The sequence below is a fragment of the Engraulis encrasicolus genome, chromosome 4 (assembly GCF_034702125.1).
Source record: "Engraulis encrasicolus isolate BLACKSEA-1 chromosome 4, IST_EnEncr_1.0, whole genome shotgun sequence".
NCBI classification, from domain to species: Eukaryota; Metazoa; Chordata; class Actinopteri; order Clupeiformes; family Engraulidae; genus Engraulis; species Engraulis encrasicolus.
This window is the reverse complement of record NC_085860.1, coordinates 38,311,519-38,331,518: the sequence shown is the minus strand read 5'-3', so window position 1 is coordinate 38,331,518 and position 20,000 is coordinate 38,311,519. Positions and strand designations below refer to the sequence as shown.

The window sequence follows — 20,000 nt, the reverse complement described above, 5'->3', positions numbered from 1 at the left end:
TCTCTCTCTAGCTCTTGCTCTCTCTCTCTCTCTTACTCTCTCTCTCCAGCTCTCTCTCTCTCTAGCTCTCTCTCTCCAGCTCTTGCTCTCTCTCTCTAGCTCTCTCTCTCTCTCTAGCTCTCTCTCTCACTCTCACTTTCACTCTCACTGCCTGCCACACATGCAGGGCTCTATTTGTCTTTCTCTCTTTTTTTCTTTCTCCCTCTCTCTCTCTAGCTCTTTCTCTCTCTCTCTAGCTCTTGCTCTCTCTCTCTCTAGCTCTTGCTCTCTCTCTCTCTTACCCTCACTCCCTCTCTCTCTCTCTCTCTCTCTCACACACACACACACACACACACACACACACACACACACACACACATACACACACACACACATACACACACACACACACACACACACACACACACACACACACACACACACACACACACACACACACACACACACACACACACACACACTTTCTCAGCACTTGCTTCTGACTGTGCATCTCCCTTCCATAGACAGACAGACACACACAACGTCTCACCCCCTTAAAGGGGTATGCCACTATTTTGGGGCTTAATACCGTTAAAATCGTTGGCCAGGGTTTATATAGGTGGTAAAGTGTCTTATTTTTCATGTAAGCCGCTGTCTTGTTTTAAGACAAGTTAAAAGAGGGAGCATGTCGCTAAGCTAGTGAAAGTCAATGGATCCGTGTAGCATGTAGCAATGCTACATGGATGCATTGACTTTCACTAGCTTAGCGACATACTCCCTCTTTTAACTTGTCTTAAAGCAAGACAACGCTTCACATGAAAAATAAGACACTTTACCACCTTTATAAACCCCAGCCAACGATTTTAACTGTATTAAGCCCCAAAATAGTGGCATTTTCCTTTAACTCCCACCTATAGTGTTTTGTTAAGCCCCCTAGAGAGTACCTTTCTGTTTGATGATGTGATGTTTTTTCCTCAATTATGTCACTGCCCTAAAGCAGACACGTTGCTCCACACATGTATGTTTCCTGATTCACTTGAGAAAGTTTGCCATCCTACCATCATGCCATCCATCTTTTCAAACAAAGTTATGCTATTTCGTACTCACTGTTTTATAGTTGAAGTGTGCTGGTAAGATGTTTTCTTAAAGTGATACTGTCTCATTTTTGTAAATAAGCTCATATTACACCTCCCCTTTAGTTAAACAATTGAGTTTTATCTTTCTCCTGTACTTCCTGCCGTTCTCTGAGTTCACCTCCAAGCTAGCAGTTAACATTGAGTCTTATGAGACCAGTTAGTCGCCAGCTGGTCTCATCGGACTCAATGTTAACTCCTAGCATTGAGGTAAAATTTGCACTGCCATACTCAGAGAGCATTTGAAAGTACAAGAGAAAGGTATAACTCAATTATTTAACTCAAGGGGAGGTGTAATATGAGCCTATTTCCAAAAATGGGACAGTATCACTTTAAGCGTGGTTATTGGGCTGTTGATATGTGTATTTCAATTGTCCCTGTTTGCCAGAAACTATCCTCAATGGGGAGATGAAAGCAGGTACATCTCAGCAGGGGAAAGGTACCTAAAGACGGCGTTCTCTTGCAAGGGTTAGCCACTGGCAGGTGTTTGGGAATGAGGGCTATTATAGTGTAGCTTTCAAGGCAGCGCAGCCCCTTAATGCGCGCCGTTCCGCCAGTGGAGCGCTGTAATAGTCACTGAAAAAACGTTACTACCATACACCACTATGACAATACGACTTGGTCATTGGCATTCTGGTAACAGATCATTTGTAACAGGGACCATACTGGGTTAAAGCAGAACTAATGAAATTTGAGTAACACTTTACTTGCCGCCGGCATCATACGTATGACATAACGGTGTCATAACATTGTCATAATGCAGTCATGAATGTGTCATAAACATCATGTCAATGTAATAAATATTGTATGACTTTGCCTTCAAGACAGGCCTAACAATGTCAACTTTTCATGGCTATAAAACGTTTATGACATCGGCATTATCACTATTATGACACTGTTATGTCATACGTATGACGCCGGCGTCAAGTAAAGTGTTACCGAAATTTGTGTAAAATGAAAAGCAGAATTTTTTTGGGTCTCATTGAAAAAAAAATTGGAAGCATACAGTATATGTGCAAATGTATCGATTTACAAAAGAAATACCTGCCAGTTGTTTAATCTTGCATGTCTGTAAACGGTACTGTGACAGTGCCGTATTTGACTTCAGTGGTGTATTTTTTATGCGAACATGGTTTCTATGTTGCTGCTGATGTGAAGCCTGTGCTGTGAGTCAACGTCCTTGTGAATGGGTGTGATAGATGTCTGATTGAGATATGGTGTGATAGAGTGTGAGCCAGAGCTGTTGTGATGTGGGTGTGGTATCAAGCATGGTAGCTTCAGTGTCAGTGTTGGGGTGATGTTCTGTACATCATGTGTCCATAATTGGTTGATAGCTGCTTTGTCTGCACAATAAAAAATGCAGAATTAATTCAACACTGTGGAAGAGTTCTCTGGAATCAAATACGATCAAATAATCAAATCAAATAAGATTTTTTTTAACTCTATGTGTTGAATTGCCACTGCAGTTTAACTGTGCATTGTAATTGTGGCCAAATATAATTTCTTTCTTTGCTATAATGTCTGTGGATGTGGTGTCATTGTGGTGTGGTGTTATTTCGGATCACTTTTGAAGTAAATCCAAAATGATTTGTGCGCTGTGTGTGGTTAGGAAGATGTTTGCATAATTTGCTGCACATTTGAATTTTGTACATTTTGTTTGTTCATACATATCAGTAAGGAAATGTATGTATCTTGTTTTGGCAATACTGTATCTCAGACATTATGTGTTTGCGTTCTGTGCAGGGCTTTGAACCGGTTCAAGGAACGAAAACGAAAACCGGGAACTTTTTGTATTTTACAGGGAACAGAAACGAAACCGGAAACGTTATTATTTTTTATGTTCTGGAACGGGAACACTTATTTAAAAATAATGGTAACCGGTTAATACCGGTTAATACCGTTCCTCAAACTAACAAAAAAAAGTAGGCCTTATTATTTTCCTGCGCACGTTACCATGACGGCTGAGGTTCACGTCCTGTGTGACATCAGACATTCTCTGACTGAATGGAGAGAGAGCTGTGAATTACAAAGTCTCCACTCCACATCTTAAATAAGAGAAACCACTGTCATACAAAAGGGCAGAGTTTCCATTGCATCATTGTGAGACATTGCAGCGTGTGTAAAGCGCACCGAGAATGTTCTACGTTATTGGGCATCCATGGCCGCTTCAAATATGCACAAACTCACAATGTCCATCATAGTGCTCCCCGTGACCCAAGTCATTGAGTTTTCATCATTGAGGTTTANTCTCAGCTTCTCCGCTTAGGTTTTCCCTGACTGACAAAATTCTGGAGGATATTCTTTTCATCTGCTTGAATAATGTTTGGACTGTAGGCTGCCTCATTTGCACTTCCGTCTTTCTTGGTTAATTAACGTCAGTTAGGCCTATGGGGAGTAATCAGCTGACAGGAACGAAATTAACCGTTCCGGGAACAATATTTTTTTGTTCTAACCGGTTCGGGAACGTCAATTTATTGGTGGAACTCATAACCGGAAACGTTATAATTCTGTTTCCGTTCGGAACGGAACGTTTGGAAAAAAATAGCGGTTCAAAGCCCTGGTTCTGTGTGGTATTTTTCATGTCTGTTCACAGTCTGTACCCTACCAACTTCATCTAACAGGGTTGTTTTTTACTCTGTTGCAGTCAAATTCAAAGACAAGGCTCAGATGTTGAACGACATGGCAAGAGGCAGATCGGGCTCCAAGTCGCAAGAGAAGGCTGACAGTATGTCTGTTCACAACACTGCCATTCTTCCTTGTGGCCTATATCACATGACCCTTTAATCTACTCTCGCTCAGGCAGGGCACCCAAAGGTGTCAATCTGTCGCTCTAGTTCATTGGCACCTTTGGGTGCCCTGTCTGGGTGGGTGTAGATTGAATGGTCATCTGATACAGGCCACAGCTTCTTCCCTGTTATCCATATGACTGATGAAGCATTGTTGTTTTAATTCAATTGAGCTTATTTTTTGAAGCGTTTTGCAGTGTGCAGACCTACCTTCTTAAACTGTCTGACACTTTTGTCTGTCAACTGCAACAAGTGACTTGGAAGTTGGACTTGAAGTGGATGTGCGCACCCTACCCACAACGACTATAAGCCATGTTTCCCATGTGATGTCATAGGTGCTGCTGGTAAGGGTGGAGCATCAAAGGAGGAGAAGAAAGAAGAGGCCAAAGAGCAGAAGAAAGAAGAAGCTAAAAAAGAGGAGGAGGAAGAGGACGAGGACGATGATGAAGAGGAGGAAGAGGGTGAAGAGGGCGAGGAGAAGGAAGAGAAGGAGGAAAAGGAGGAGGAGACTGCAGAGAAAGGGGATGAGAAGGAGAAAGAGGAGGGAACGACAGAGAAAGCTGAGGAGCAGAAGGTAAACTACTGTATGGTGTGATGGAATTTGTATGGTGAGATGTTTGTGAAGATTCTGATTCTTCCAGATACTTTGATCATAGTTTAGTTAGAGCTTTAAAGACATTTCAGTCCTCATCCAAGGAACTATCTTAGTTTCTGATGGAAGACAGGGATGTCAAACATAAAGCCCGGGGTCCGGATGCGCCCTGCTATATAGTTCAACTCCGCCCAGGATGGAGTGAGAAAAAAAACTAAGAATCTCAAAAAAGTAAATCCCTAGCATATTACAGTGTTGCTGCAGCTCTTTGACATTTCAGGTTTTCAATACAGGAGAACAAATTTTCCTTTTTTTCCTCACCATTTATAGTGAATGCTCCTGATATACAGTACTGCTCTCATCCACTTTGCAATGTTTTGCGATCAGGCTCTTGAGATCATATTGGTTGTATGTGGCCCCTGAACAGAAATGAGTATGACATTCATTCCTGATGTAGGGGAACGCTAGTAGGTATACTTCTCTTGACCATCCCCTTCTCCACTTGGCAATGAATGCATATGTCCGGATGTTAAGAGTCATTAGGGTCACACCCCTCTAAAGATTAAATCTGTGTGATGGCTAAATACACACCTATTCATTATTATTATATATTTTTTGGAGCATATACACAGTGCAATGCAGACCTCTCACACTAATCCACCACAATTGTCTGGCACTTGGATTACTGTTTCTGTGGACATGCACACTACAGTATAACTTTCAAACGTATTGCACAGCTCATACAATCATGCAGCTGAAAGGGCTTTAACATTTTGACAAGAGCACAAATCACCATCTCTGATGTTTTTCTGAATTCCCGTCCTCACTGTTATTTGCAATTTGACCCTTGAAGGAGGAAGGGGCTGCCGCTGCAGAGGAAGGTGGAGAGGGCAGTGAGGACAGCGAGAGCGATAGTGACGACAGTGACGAAGACAGTGACGATGACGATGATGAGGAGGAGGATGGGGAGGAACAGGGAAAAGGAGGAGAGGGAGAGTTGGAGGAGGAGGAAGAGGAGGAAGAGGAGCCACTTTCGCTAGCGTGGCCAGAGACGCGGCGTAAGCAAGTCACGTACCTCCTCCTCCTCCCCATTGTCTTCCCCCTTTGGCTGACTGTGCCTGACATACGAAATCCGGTAAGTGCTATCTCGACAGGCCTACATCAGAACCTTTAGTACACTCTTGAACAAATAAAAATTGAAATCTTAACATTGATAATCTTAATTAATAATACATTAAAGGGCACTGTTAATTAAAATCACAACCTCTAAGACAGTTATGGATCCTGGAATCTGTTTTTTTGTTTTGCACAAATCATTTGAGCTGGAATTCTCTTCTGCTTACCGCAATGTTTGGATAATGAGGGCTCTAAAGAAATTTGGGCTCCAACTTCAGAATCCTGCATTGTTGTAGAACACATTCTTTTATAGGATGGTCAAAAAAAAGATTGTGAAAACACCCCAAAGGTGACAAGAGTGACAATGACGCTGAAAGTAATTGACTTTCTGGATATGATCTGGTGACAAAAGTGCCAAAAGTGTTTTGAGTGGCATGATGGAGGCATAAGCAACAGTGAATGCCGGAATGCTTGCATTCTGCTTGTAACCATTGTAGACCGACCAGAGATACTTAAGATTCTTTCCACTGCCAGTTTTCTGGTTCTCCTACAGCTCGACACAGCGTGACTTGGCCATCACTTTTTGCTTTTCGAATAGGCACGACACAGCTCAATCGTAAAGTAAAAAGTGGCGGCCGAGTCGCATTGTGTAGAGCGGTAGGTCTACCAGAAAACCTGTAGTGGAAAAGAGGGATTAGACTCTTCTTGTATTCTCTCTGGTTCACTATGACACTTTTGTTGCTCATCTGTTGGCCGCTCTGATTGGCGGGCCCTGAGCTTCATGTAGCCAAGCTTTTTGTTGTGTTTTTGTGTTTTCACAGCATCTGCTTAATGTGATGTAATATTCCATCTTTGTCGTATATGTTCTCTAGGCCTCTAGGAGGTTTTTCGTCATCACCTTCGTGGGCTCCATCATATGGATTGCAGTCTTCTCCTACCTGATGGTGTGGTGGGCGCATCAGGTCAGCCGATCTTAAATTCACCTCAACTCAATTCAATTTATTATGGTGTGGTGTGGTATCACCTTAGCATGGTCTCGTCTCAGAACACTTGAAACACAACAAAAAACATGATTAGAGGTACATAAAATATGCTTTAAAAGATAAGGTAATAGTACACATACATTACATTAACAGAAAATGAGGAATCAAAGTTACATCAAAAATGGAAAAAAAAATCAAATCAAATCTTAGAAACTAGAATGTAAAACCAATCCATAGCAATTGTTCACATGCATCTTAACTGGGATACCTATGTCACTCACTACATTTAGGATACATGATGTTTTTAATTCCGAGTTAATAATTCAGAATTAAATAATTCCGTCGATTTTACTTTGATCTTTCCTTTAATTCCGAATTAAGGGGTGTTTACATAACGTTTTCAAGGCGGAATTAAGCTTTATTCAGAATGAGATGGAGTTAATTGGGAATTAAATGTCTCTTGTAAACGTAGCCATTGAGTAATTTGACAACTGTGTGATATTATGTAGATATTACGAAGCATCCCCAATCATGAGGCAGTCCCTGCATTAACTACAATGGCAGATGCTACCATGTCCAAGTACACTATATGATAGCTGTGGATCACTTCTCACTTTAATCATTTCCACCAACTTCACAGCTTTTGGAGTTATCCTGCTGACAGAGGAGTGTCAAATGGATGGTCATGGACATGTAAAAGTTTTATCTTTGTTGATGCGTGCTTAAAGCTGATGTTGTTGTGTGACCTCCTTGTCAATAATGACAGGTTGGTCACACCTGCAGTTGGAGTTGTCCTCTTAGGATGATGGTCCAGGTGCGGGAGAGCATGACATTGAGTGCGTATACATGCAGTTCAGTATCCCGAATATGATCGGGATATTAAGTATCCCGAATTTGCGTTTGCGCATATAAACACTTCAGTATCCCGAATAAGCCCTTATTCGGGATACTGAGAAATCGGGATATGCTAGGTGGAGTTTTCCGAAAGAAGTCGGGATACTGACGCATGTATACACCTTATCCCGAATACAGGGGCTTCCCATGGAACGCTGTTGCTGGTATCCAGGCTACACGCATTTGAAGAGAATTCTATAACGACCAAGAATGTAGACTGGGATATAACGTTCTGTGCGCATATAAACACCTTATCCCGAATATGATCATAACCGGGATATGCCTCTTATTCGGGATACTGAACTGCATGTAAACGCACTCATTGTATTCTCCTTAGTCCCTGTTGATAATTGACAGGGAGGTCACACCTCCACAACTACACCAGCTGACTTTAAAGCACGTCACACATAAAAGATAAAACAAAGATAAAACTTTTACATGTCTACAAGTATACAAAAATCCTGTACTCCACTACCTAGGTGGGTGAGACGGTGGGCATCTTTGAGGAGCAAGGTGCATAAACCACATTGCTCCAGGGACTGTAACCAATACCTTGTACCTAAAAGAACTGTACAGTCTGTCTCTAACTGCAATCTAATCTAGCCTACTCCACAATTAGGTGGGTGAGACGGTGGGCATCTTTGAGGAGCAAGGTGCATAAACCACATTGCTCCAGGGACTGTAACCAATACCTTGTACCTAAAAGAACTGTACAGTCTGTCTCTAACTGCAATCTAATCTAGCCTACTCCACAATTAGGTGGGTGAGACGGTGGGCATCTTTGAGGAGCAAGGTGCATGAACCACATTGCTCCAGGGACTGTAACCAATACCCTGTACCTAACGTCTGTATCTAACTGTACTGTAACCTGTACTCCACTACCTAGGTGGGTGAGACGGTGGGCATCTTTGAGGAGCAAGGTGCATGAACCACATTGCTCCAGGGACTGTAACCAATACCCTGTACCTAACGTCTGTATCTAACTGTACTGTAACCTGTACTCCACTACCTAGGTGGGTGAGACGGTGGGCATCTCGGAGGAGATCATGGGCCTGACCATCCTGGCGGCAGGCACCTCCATCCCCGACCTCATCACCAGCGTGATCGTGGCCAGGAAGGGCCTGGGAGACATGGCTGTGTCCAGCTCAGTCGGATCCAACATCTTCGACATCACAGTAGGGTGAGTCACAACCTCTCTCGCTCTCTCTCTCTCTCTCTCTCTCTCTCTCTCTCGCTGTCTCTCATCGCCGGCGTGCGCGGCCAGTCCTGTTCTAAACCCCCACAGCCAAAGCTAGCGCACTACTTTGTAATTCATTTGAATGGGACACCGCTGGCCATTGCCGCCCAAAATCCGCTCAAGTTCTATTTTCCAAATGCAGCACGGAGCGGAGCCGACTCCTGCTCCGCTGACACCCGACTACCGCCGGTTGGTGTGGAAGGACAGATATGTTTGTATTTTCGCCACCGCCGGTAAAAATCGCTTCCGTCCCGCGACTCTTCGACGCCTTGTTGTGAAGCCGGCCTTATACATTGTATTTCTGAGGAACATGCCCGTGTCCAGTGCAGTAGCCTCCGGCATCTTCAATATCACAGAAGGCCAGTGCTTCTCAACCTTTTTTGAACAAACGCCCTCTTGACCTCATTATAAGCCTCCCAACGCCCCCTTGACCTCATCATAGGCCTGTCAATGCCTCTTTTAATATTAAAAAAATAAATTAGACTAATGGCCCCCAATGTCAACTGAACACCGCCCCTCTCAGCTGTATCCTTCTCAACGCCCCCCTAACTCCCATAAGGATCCTTAACGCCCCCCTGGGGGGCTGTAGAGCTCCCCTTGAGAACCACTACAGTGGTGTGAGTCACGCTGATTGATCTAGTCTGGTCGGAAAGTTGGAAACTGCCTCAATCATTAGCTGCCCAGTGGATCCGGTTCCGGTGGGGTGATCAATGGCGTTGGCAGTGTGATCGGTGAACTCAAAACCTAAAATGTGTTTAAATAAAGTACTACTAATGATTTTTTTAAAGGAAATGTACCTTGGTAAAAAAAAACACATTGCAGCTGTCCTCGAAAACCAAAGATGAGATCAAAAGAAAAGCCAGAAACAGAGTTGGCGTCAAGTTCAGCAATGGGAGACACAGAGGAAGTCAGAGAACCCATAACAGATTTGAAGAACTCTATAACCGACTTCCGAATTGAGAACTGAATTCGAAATGTTTAGATAAAGCAGATCTAGTCTTTTCTGGCCATACCCTCTAATGTGACTCATACAGAGGATGTGGAACGTCCGAATTGAGAAATGATTAGTGGTGGGAGGGCTGAAATCTGTTAAAATGAAAAACGAGGGGAGTAGTGAATTCCGTTGAAGTTTCAAATGTGCCCCCCCTCCCTCCCTTATCCCTCCCCCATTTGCTGATTAGACAGTTGTCTGACCAAAGCACTCCCAGCACACCTGGTCCTGAAGTAACGTGGAAGGTAAAGTGCTTACGTTTGGTAAGGCTGGGCTAGGGGGAGTCACGACTGCTCCATTGAGCTGATCGATCTGTGTACCATGGGGTGGATGGTGCCGGCTTGGTAGGGTAGGCGGAACAGAGACGTGTACAAAAGAGGCGCTTACCAGGGGGTTGCTGTGGCGCAGCATGCTAAGGCCCTGAGCGTAAATAGACTTGCAGACCCATGGGGACCCAGGTTCGAATCCCGGCCTGGGTCTTTTCCCATCTCTTCTCTGTCTTTCATGTTACAGGGGGTTTCAGTTTGCTATCCCTATGAGTGTCTGCCTTTGTGCTGGGTTTCCTCGTCGTCAAGAAGCTTCAAGCAGCTTTTTGGGGCATTTTCCTTTTCAATATTCCAATGTAAAAGAAACACTGGATATTCATAACTATCTTCTATAAAGATATTGAATAAAAGCTTATTCTATCGTAGCATATTTCTCTCCCACTCATGTAGTGTCTCCCCTCACAGTGAAGAATCTTGTTTGCCTCTAGCGTATAGCTCTCTACTTCGGCTTGTTATTGTTATTGATACAGAAGATGTGGAGAAGCCATGTTTGAATTGTAATGAATGGTTGCTGTAGACTGGAGTGCGCTGCCTCAGACTGAGATGCAGTCAAGAGCGACTGAGTCATCATCAGGGCTGCACTAATAGTCTGGCATACAGGGCATTTCTCTCTCTGTAATCTGGCATACAGGGCATTTCTCTCTCTGTAATCTGGCATACAGGGCATTTCTCTCTCTGTAGTCTGGCATACAGGGCATTTCTCTCTCTGTAGCCTGGCATACAGGGCATTTCTCCGGTGGGCCGACAGTCCTCAGGGGCCGATGCTTTTTTTTTTATTTTCAAAATTTCCCTTAGAGACCGGCCCCTAATTCATCTGTAGCCCCTTAATGCACACTATAATAGTCATTGAAAAGTGAACTACCATAATACTACAATAATGTACTATGACATAACACAGGGCCTTTAGAAATGCACTATGACTTGGTCATTGCCATTCTGGTAACAGCAAATTATAACGCTGGGTCTTAACAGGTTAATAAACAGTGGACTGAGCCCATCATGATTGTAGTATGGGGGTGGGCATGAGGGGCTGGTCAATGCCAAAAATGGCCAGGCCGGTTTGCAGTCCCTGTCCAGCCCTGATCATCATACTGTGCCTCAGCACAAGAGCACTGGCATCTTGATCTGGGCAGCAGCAACAGCAGCAGGGGCAATGGAGTGTATCCTGTCTCTCTCCAGGGCTGTTGTAAATGCCCTCTATTCTTATCCTTTGTCTATTTGTCTTCTGTATCTACAGTGACCGTATACATCACCACCTCTGCATGCTCTCCTGAGTGTTCATCTTTCTCACATAATTTCTATCCATTAACAATTTATCTACTTTAATTCATATTTATCTTATCTTATATATCTTATTATCTTACTTCTTTCTTTTCTCTTCCCTGCCGCTGTGGACTTGCACTAACAACATTTATTAGTTATTACTAACTACTTTTATGACTTTTATCGTTATTTATTCTTTTTTATTTCTTTCTTTTCTCCTTCCTGCAGTCTGTCTGCTGGTGCCCTAGCTGTGGCACTTCATCAACAGCTTCTCTACTTTTATCACTTTTCTTCTTAATTATTCTTTTCTTTTGTCCGCCCTGCAGACTGCCTGCTGTGCTGTGGTCCTGCATTAACATCTTCTCTACTTTTATTCTTAATTATTCTATTTATTTATTATGTATCATTCATTCTATCTTCTATCTTCTATCCCCTGTGCACTTTGTATTTGCTAGTGATGTTGGCTATGATTATGTCCTCTTTTGGAAGTCGCTTTGGTTATAAAGTGTCTGCCAAATGCAATGTAATGTAATGTAATGTAATCTTATGTCTTTCTTCCCGCAGTCTGCCGGTGCCTGTGGTCTTATTTATTCTTTTCTTTTGTCCTCCCTGCAGTCTGCCTGCTGTGGTCCTGCATTAACAACTTCTCTACTTTTATTCTTAATTATTCTATTTATTTATTATATACCGTATTATTCATTCTGCTTTATTTCTTTCTTCTCTCCACCATCCAGTCTGCCGGTGCCGTGGCTGCTGTGGTCCAGCATCAACAACTTCTCCCCGGTGGCGGTGAGCAGCAACGGGCTCTTCTGCGCCATCGTGCTGCTCTTCCTCATGCTGCTCTTCGTCATCATCTCCATCGCCTCCTGCAAGTGGAAGATGAACAAGGTGCTGGGCTCCACCATGTTCCTGCTCTACTTCATCTTCCTGGTGCTCAGCGTCATGCTGGAGGACCGCATCATCGTATGTCCTGTCTCCATCTAGTGGACCGCATCATCGTATGTCCTGTCTCCATCTAATGGACAGCGTCATCGTATGTCCTGTGCCCGTTTAAAAGACAGCATCATCGTATGTCCTGTCTCCATCTAATGGACAGCGTCATCGTATGTCCCGTCTCCATCTAGTGGACCGCATCATCTAATGGACCACATCATCTAAAGGACCGCCTCATCTAAAGGACCGCATCATCGTATGTCCTGTCTCCATCTAATGGACAGCGTCATCGTATGTCCTGTCTCCATCTAATGGACAGCGTCATCGTATGTCCTGTGCCCGTTTAAAAGACAGCATCATATGTCCTCTGTCCATCAAATGGATCGCATCTTCTAATGGATCACATCATCTAATGGACCGCATCATCTAAAGGACCCCATCCATTATTGTCCTGCCTCCATCTAATGGACAGCATCATCGTATGTCCTGTGCCCATTTAAAAGACAGCATCATCGTATGTCCTGTGCCCATTTAAAAGACAGCATCATCGTATGTCCTGTGCCCATTTAAAAGACAGCATCATCGTATGTCCTGTGCCCATTTAAAAGACAGCATCATCGTATGTCCTCTGTCCAACTAAAGGACAGCATCATCGTATGTCCGATATGGATCTAAAGGACCGTGTCCCCAACATTTCCCAACATTTTCCCACTTTTGAGGCCCACTTGAAATTTTCACAAATATTGGCCCAAACTTCTGCCCTATAAATAATACAACTCAGCAACAAATAGTATCTAGAAAATGATTTCACTGCGCACTCTTCGTGGCTAAAGGATCACATCATCATATGCCCTGTGTCCATCTAGAGCCCAGAGATTCCTGTGTCCATCTAAAGGACAGCGTCACCACATGTCCAATGTCCATCTAAGGAACCGCATCACCATGTGTCCAATGTCCATCTAAAGGACGCTAAACTTCGGCTTTTTTCGCACACCTCAGCTGGCAGGTGCGTCGGAAATGGCACCATGGGTCACTCAGCAATAGTTTAAAAAAACTCCCGCACACTGACCATTTCGCTGTTCTTTCTTTAATAAACGACGTTTCGGTACTAGACCTTCATCAGGCAACTGATGAAGGTCTAGTACCGAAACGTCGTTTAAAGAAAGAACAGCGAAATGGTCAGTGTGCGGGAGATTTTTTAAACCATCTAAAGGACGCGTCATCATCAGCTACCCATGCTCAATCTGGAGGTGTGCATTTGAAGGACTACATCACTGACTTCTTGTCTCCATGCACACTCACATGCATACTGCATGCACACACACACAAACACACACACACACACACACGCACACACATACACACACACCTCGTGGGGTCGCAATCCTAAGAACCGCGTCATTCGTCTGTTCTTTGCCCACCTAAAGGAGTACAATGTCCTTTCTTCCCTTCAAGGCGGTGCACACAAATGTACACACACACACGGGGGAAATGTACACACACACACACACACACACACTCACTGGAATGTCATGCCATGGCAGAGGACCTCATCATCATCTGCCTCATGTCCACACCACAGGCCTGGCCTCTTCTCTTCGTGTCTACGTAACTGGACACACATTTAAACACGCACACACAGTCGCGCACACACAGGCGCGCGCACACAAATGCGCGTAGTACACACTCTCTCTCTCTCTGTCTCGCTCTCTCTATATTTTCTCTCTCTCTCTCTCTCTCTCTCTCTCTCTCTCTCTCTCTCTCTCTCTCTCTCTCTCTCTCTCTCTCTCTCTCTCTCTCTGAGTTCCTGACTGCAGTTTCCACTCTTTCCATCAGGGTCATAAGTGTGTTAATTGTTCACTATGAACTGCTCGCTTGCTAACAACAGAGACCTGTGTTTCTTGGTGCACTCACATCTTTTGTTATCTGTCATGGTTTTGTGTGTGTGTGTGTGTGTGCATGTTTTGTGTGTGTGTGTGTGTGTGTGTGTGTGTGTGTGTGTGTGTGTGTGTGTGTGTGTGTGTGTGTGTGTGTGTGTGTGTGTGTGTGTGTGTGTGTGTGTGTGTGTGTGTGTGTGTGTGTGTGTGTGTGTGTGTGTGTGTGTGTTACAAAACTCAAAACCACAGTTTTTTTCTCCCACTAAACTTCAATCATATCTTGTTTGAAATAATGAACGGTTGTATTACCGAATGTGATAGCACCAGGGCACCAGGTGACGCATCGGTCCCTTACGAACTGCATTGAAACAACGTGTGGGCCAGATTACTGCTGTGTGTGAAGACACAGAGAGAGTGAATAAGAGGATTAATGGATTGAGATGTGTTACATTGTGTGATTGTGTGTCTGTGCATGTGTGTGTGCGTGCGTGCGTGTGTGTGTGTGTGTGTATGTATGTGTGTGAGTGAGTGTTTACCCTTGGCAGAGATTGACACCACTCTTACTGATATTCCACTCTCCACACTCTGCCTGCTGGACATTGTTCCTACCTGTGCTATACCTGCAAGTACTGGACTGCAGCACGGGAGAACTTAAATCTGTCATGTTGGCTTTGGTTTGCTTGTTTGTCTGTCTGTTTGTTGTTGTGTGGAGTCATGTGTCTTTGTTTGGTGTGTGTGGTGGATTGTGGCGTCGACTTGAAAGAGTACCTGGAGAGGTGTGCAGGGGTGCATGTCTGGAAAGCGTGGTTGCTAACTACGTTAGCTACTTTGTTGGTTGCAATGCAATTTCCCATTGGCAACTACCCAAGTTGCCAACAGGCTGACAACTACGTTTTCGAGAAATGCACCCCAGATTTGTTCCACTTCAGGGACTATTGTACACTACCACCGTCGACCCAACTCTCTGTAAATCATCTAAGTTTGACTAACTGCTGAAATGTTTTTGTAAAAAAGAAAAAAAAGGATTATGATGTGTATTGTTAGCATACACAAGCTAAAGGTTCTTTGTGCTTGATGTAAAATGTACGTATTTTCTTTGTCCGTTTTATTTTTTTGTCTTAGTACATGTGTGTAGGCATTCATGTGCGCATACATTCCCATCAATTTGCAGGTGAAATTAAACTTGCACAGAAATGACCAGGAGTATACCACTGTTTTTGATGTTTTATTTGTTTGACTGGCTGCATTACTGTAATATAAATATGCAAACCGTCACAATAATCTTTGCCCTACAATTTACGTACAACGTTACACAAGGCATAGTATTTTTTACAGTTTTAAAGATGCACCGTGTAAGGTGGTGGCCAGAGTAGGTACTGCAATTATGCTGCTCACTGAAACTGTACTGTCTACTGCCAAATTTGATCTTTTCATTAATATTTACTAAATAATGAACTAATATTTACTAGTATGACAAAAGTACAGTATGTTTTACAGTTAAAACTGTCTATTTCTGGAAATTCAAAATGGCGGACATCGGAGAAGATCCCCTTTTCATGTATGAAAAGTGCAATTTTCCCAGTTGTAATGAATACTTAGAATTCGATGGTGGTGGTAAGTTTGCATGGAAAAGGGAACATTTGTGAATGGGCAGCTCGAATTCTGGAAATAAACTTGTAAAAATATTGTGCGGTGCACCTTTAAACATTTCTTCTGAAGAACCAGTGCAGTCTACTCAATGATGAACCATACAGTACAAACATAACCAATAACAAAACAACTTCATGCAGTACACAGTATGTGTTTGGGTTTTAAGAAAAGAACGGATGTATGCATACTGTAAGCTGGAAACAGAACAGAAACTTTATTTTTTTTACAAATTTAGTTTGAAGTCAGAGAAGATGGGCGGCCAATCTTTCGCACTGTAAACTTTACTAATACCTCACAGTATGTGGCAGAGGTCAGCAGAACAAGCTAAAAAATGTTTTAACAAAAAAGTGCTTCAATCAAAACTTTTCTGTTCCCACTTTTTTGTGTTATGTTGTGAGTTTCACACAGTTTGTTTTTTTTAAACGGGATTGGCAAAATTCTGGTTCAAGCAGACCTTTTTTCATTTTTTTATCTTCTCATTTGGTTGTCCAGGTCAGATGTTTTTGGATGTGTGGGCAACAACAGTTCAATATAGTAGCCAAGGCAGTCTCAAAGGGCATTTGATGTATTTCTCTTTTTCAATTTTCATCCTGTGATTGTATATTCAGTCAATAAACATTTGGCTACAGTGTGTGGTGTGTATGATCTCCCCAGCGTGTGGAAGGTGCATCCTCATGTTGTTGTCCATCCGCTTACCACAATACCACATACATTTCTGCAGTCGCGTAAGGTGGCATTAACATGTCTGTTTGTATGTGTGTGTGTGTGCGGCGCGCACGTGTGTGCGCGCGCGTGTGTCGAATACAGACAGAGACACACACTAGACACGTACACTGAACACGCCAACCAACCCCCCTCACCAAACACACACACACACACACACACACACAGACGTACACATGAGGTCAAATGGTATCTGTGAGTGTGCTCAACTTCATTGTGAAGGCTGATGACTTTAACCTGAGACAGGGGCCATTGCCACCCGTTGGGGCTGATTTAACATCAATGAAGGAAGCCAGCATGCCTGTGTTTGTGTGTATGTGGGTGTGTGTGTGTGTGTGTCTGCGCGCGCGTGCATGTGCGTACACATAGGGGTGGGTGTATTTGTGTGAGTGTGGGAGAGAGAATTCTGAGTGATTGTATGAGCTCTTGTTCCAGGACTTTGTCTGATTGAAGACAATCCAATCAGGGGTGCTCAAAAGAACCAGACACACGCACGCATGCACACACACGCACGCACGCACACACACACACACACACACACACACACACACACACACACACACACACACACACACACACACACACACACACACACACACACACACACACACACACACACACACACACACACACACACACACACATACACACACACACACGCACGGACAAACACACGTACACACACACACACACACACACACACACACACACACACACACACGGCGGCCAGATGAAGAGGCGCCACCTGAGAGCATGAACTCTCATTCTCATCACAGCAGTCAGTCACCACAGGGCCGCTGACAGCTTTGGCTGGGCCCAGGGCAAAGACATTTGAATCCCCCCCCCGAAAAATAAATAAATAAATAAACAAACAAACAAACACACAATGAAATGAGGACTCCTTCTCTGCCCGGTCCCGGGACATCTGACCTGTTTGTGAACCCTCACCCTGTCAGCTTCATAGGGAGTTAGGACAGATAACCATTGTTGGGAGTAACACATTACAAAAGTATAGTCAATTACTGAAATGCATTCCTTTTTGCTGTAACTAGGCAGTACAAGACATTACAGGGGGGGGGGGGGAGTTGTAATATATACCAGTTACAATGCTTTCAACTTAACAGCATGTCAACTGGCATCTACCCTACCTCATCATGATCAAGAAAGTGCATCCACAAAAGATCAGTAGTCATTTTTATTATTACAATCAAATCCACAAACACAATACAACTAATATACATAAAATCCAGAAAAGAGAACTAATTGTTGGTCAGTTTCATGTACATACATACATTATCTTTGCTATACACATACAGTATACAGTAAATTACAGCAGGAAGACTTTGTCAAAATAGAGGAATATCTGAGCACTTCTGTTGGTTGGTACCAGGAAGACCAAGCATCACATTAATGATTGTACATACAAAGATTGTTCTAGATTGTTCTAGATTGTTCTAGATTGTTCTATTAGTGCAGGCACCAGTGTTAAATGGCATCTACCAGTGTTCTGACAAGGCATCCTACATCTGCAAATTATCCTACAGCATAGGATTTTAACATAGCCATAACCCAGACCATAACCCTAGCCCTAGGGACATCTACTGTAGCACATTTGAATGGCTTTATTGGACAATTTGTAGCATAGGATAAAAAAGTACTGAATATCGGCTCTATTTTGATCCATCAAACGGTCTGCACACGTAATGCTGCGGCAAACCAACTGCAGCTGGTCCTGGAGGACACATGCAGTGATGTCTGTGCAACGTCTGTCTTGGTAGCATGGGAGAAGGAGGGTATCAAACGTTTGCTGAGATCAGGTTCAGTTAAGTGGATCTACAGTAAAGGTCTGTCATATTCATGCATCTAGAGTAGAGTAGCGTACAATGTTAGGCCACACAGATGCCCTCTCAAAGTCAGAGGTGCTTGTGAGCTCTCTGTCGCGGTTCTAGAGTCACAGGCCAATGTGGTACATACATAGGCTACATAGATACAAACACTAAGGGTGTTACTTTAATCTCTTTAAATGTCTGACTGACATGGGCGTTGTGAAATAGGCCTTAATCTCTATGCTGCTCATTCAAGTGCTTGCTTACTTCACTGCTGTGCAGCTTACTTACACAGGGTCACGCTTGTTTCATCACTAGCCTATATGTACATCACATAGTGTTTAGTAACACTTTACTTGACGCCGGTGTCATAGGCGTGACGTGACCGTGTCATAGCAGTGTCGTAACGCAGTCATAGCCATGTCATAAACATGCTCTCAATGATGTCATACACATTTTATGATGGCTGTCATTAAAGCGACATTCGGTTATGGTAAAGGCACCCCTAACAATGCTAACGCTTCATAACCATAAAACGTTTATGACATTGACATTATGTTTATGACTGACTCTGGCTATGGGACTATGGTATGACACTGTATGAACACTGTTATGACGTCATCTCATGCATATGACGCCTGTGTCAAGTAAATTGTCAAGAACATTGCAGTGTTCTGACTTGTCAGTTAGCTTGCTCATCCATTCATTCATTCAGTCAGTCACTCACTCACATAATCATTCCGTTGCAGACTCACTCATTCACTCACACACTCAATTGTACAATAACTCACTCACTCATTCATTCATTTACTTAGGCTACTCCCTCAATGACATTTTCTGTGAATGTGTCAAATACCCTCAATTGTTCACTCGTGTCTCACATCTCTCTCACTCAACACCCAATCCTGTTCATTTGCACAAGACTAGCCTTTACTACTCACTCTTCCTCTCGCAGACCATCACTCATCACTTATTCTCTCTCTCTCTCTCTCTCTCTCTCTCTCTCTCTCTCTCTCTCTCTCTCTCTCTCTCTCTCTCTCTCTCTCTCTCTCTCTCTAGCTACATTCACATACATCACTTATTGCTACCTCCTACTATAGTTTCTCAGTTAGTCGCACAAAAGTTAAACTACTTGTAACTGGGAACTCATGGCATTGCATCACCTACCACACCATACAGGTCTCGCATTGCTGTAACACTTATACACACTGTACATTCTATTGACTACTGGTAGGATTGCTCTGCAAGTAGTGAGAAGGGTTGCCATCTCTATCTGACAAAAAAATGGACATTTCAAACTCAAATGACATTTTTACTTGTTTAGAATGGCTTCATTCTGTGTCCAGGAAAGTATTTTCTTCTGGGACAGGCCATTAAAAACTGGGACAATCAGGAAAAAAACGGGACAGGTGGCAACTCTAGTACTAAGCAGGGTTGCCTTGATGAGATTGATGATTCCCACCCCAAAAGACAGAACAGCCAACCCAAGTGCCATTTTTACCCGAAGACGGCCATCCCAAGCAGCCCAATTGGCCGGTAAACCACCCAATCTGGCAACACTGGTGCTAACTAGCAATGTGTGTGGATGTCACATTTTTTAGGCATGTATGTATCTTTCGTCTCCTGTCTTCTCACTGGGCCATCTGTACCACTACAGCCTTCCAAGCCTTGTCCTTATCAAAGTCCCTCAA

General features: G+C 43.4%; 2 protein-coding genes across 2 annotated transcripts in view; one reads left to right on the top strand and one right to left on the bottom strand.

The window, feature by feature from the left end:
* Window positions 1-12,288, top strand: part of slc24a1 (solute carrier family 24 member 1) — a 20,051-nt gene extending 7,763 nt beyond the window's left edge. The window contains exons 5-10 of the mRNA XM_063197840.1: window positions 3,757-3,837; window positions 4,234-4,472; window positions 5,344-5,625; window positions 6,479-6,568; window positions 8,497-8,663; window positions 12,035-12,288. Coding sequence (XP_063053910.1) covers window positions 3,757-3,837; window positions 4,234-4,472; window positions 5,344-5,625; window positions 6,479-6,568; window positions 8,497-8,663; window positions 12,035-12,284 — 1,109 coding nt within the window. The 3' untranslated portion in view covers window positions 12,285-12,288. The remainder of the gene's footprint in view (window positions 1-3,756; window positions 3,838-4,233; window positions 4,473-5,343; window positions 5,626-6,478; window positions 6,569-8,496; window positions 8,664-12,034) is intronic.
* Window positions 12,289-19,350: 7,062 nt separating this feature from the next.
* Window positions 19,351-20,000, bottom strand: part of mlc1 (modulator of VRAC current 1) — a 16,801-nt gene continuing 16,151 nt past the window's right edge. Inside the window, exon 12 of the mRNA XM_063197377.1 lies at window positions 19,351-20,000. This exon is cut by the window's right edge and continues 21 nt beyond it. Within this exon, the coding sequence (XP_063053447.1) occupies window positions 19,941-20,000 (60 nt within the window). The 3' untranslated portion in view covers window positions 19,351-19,940.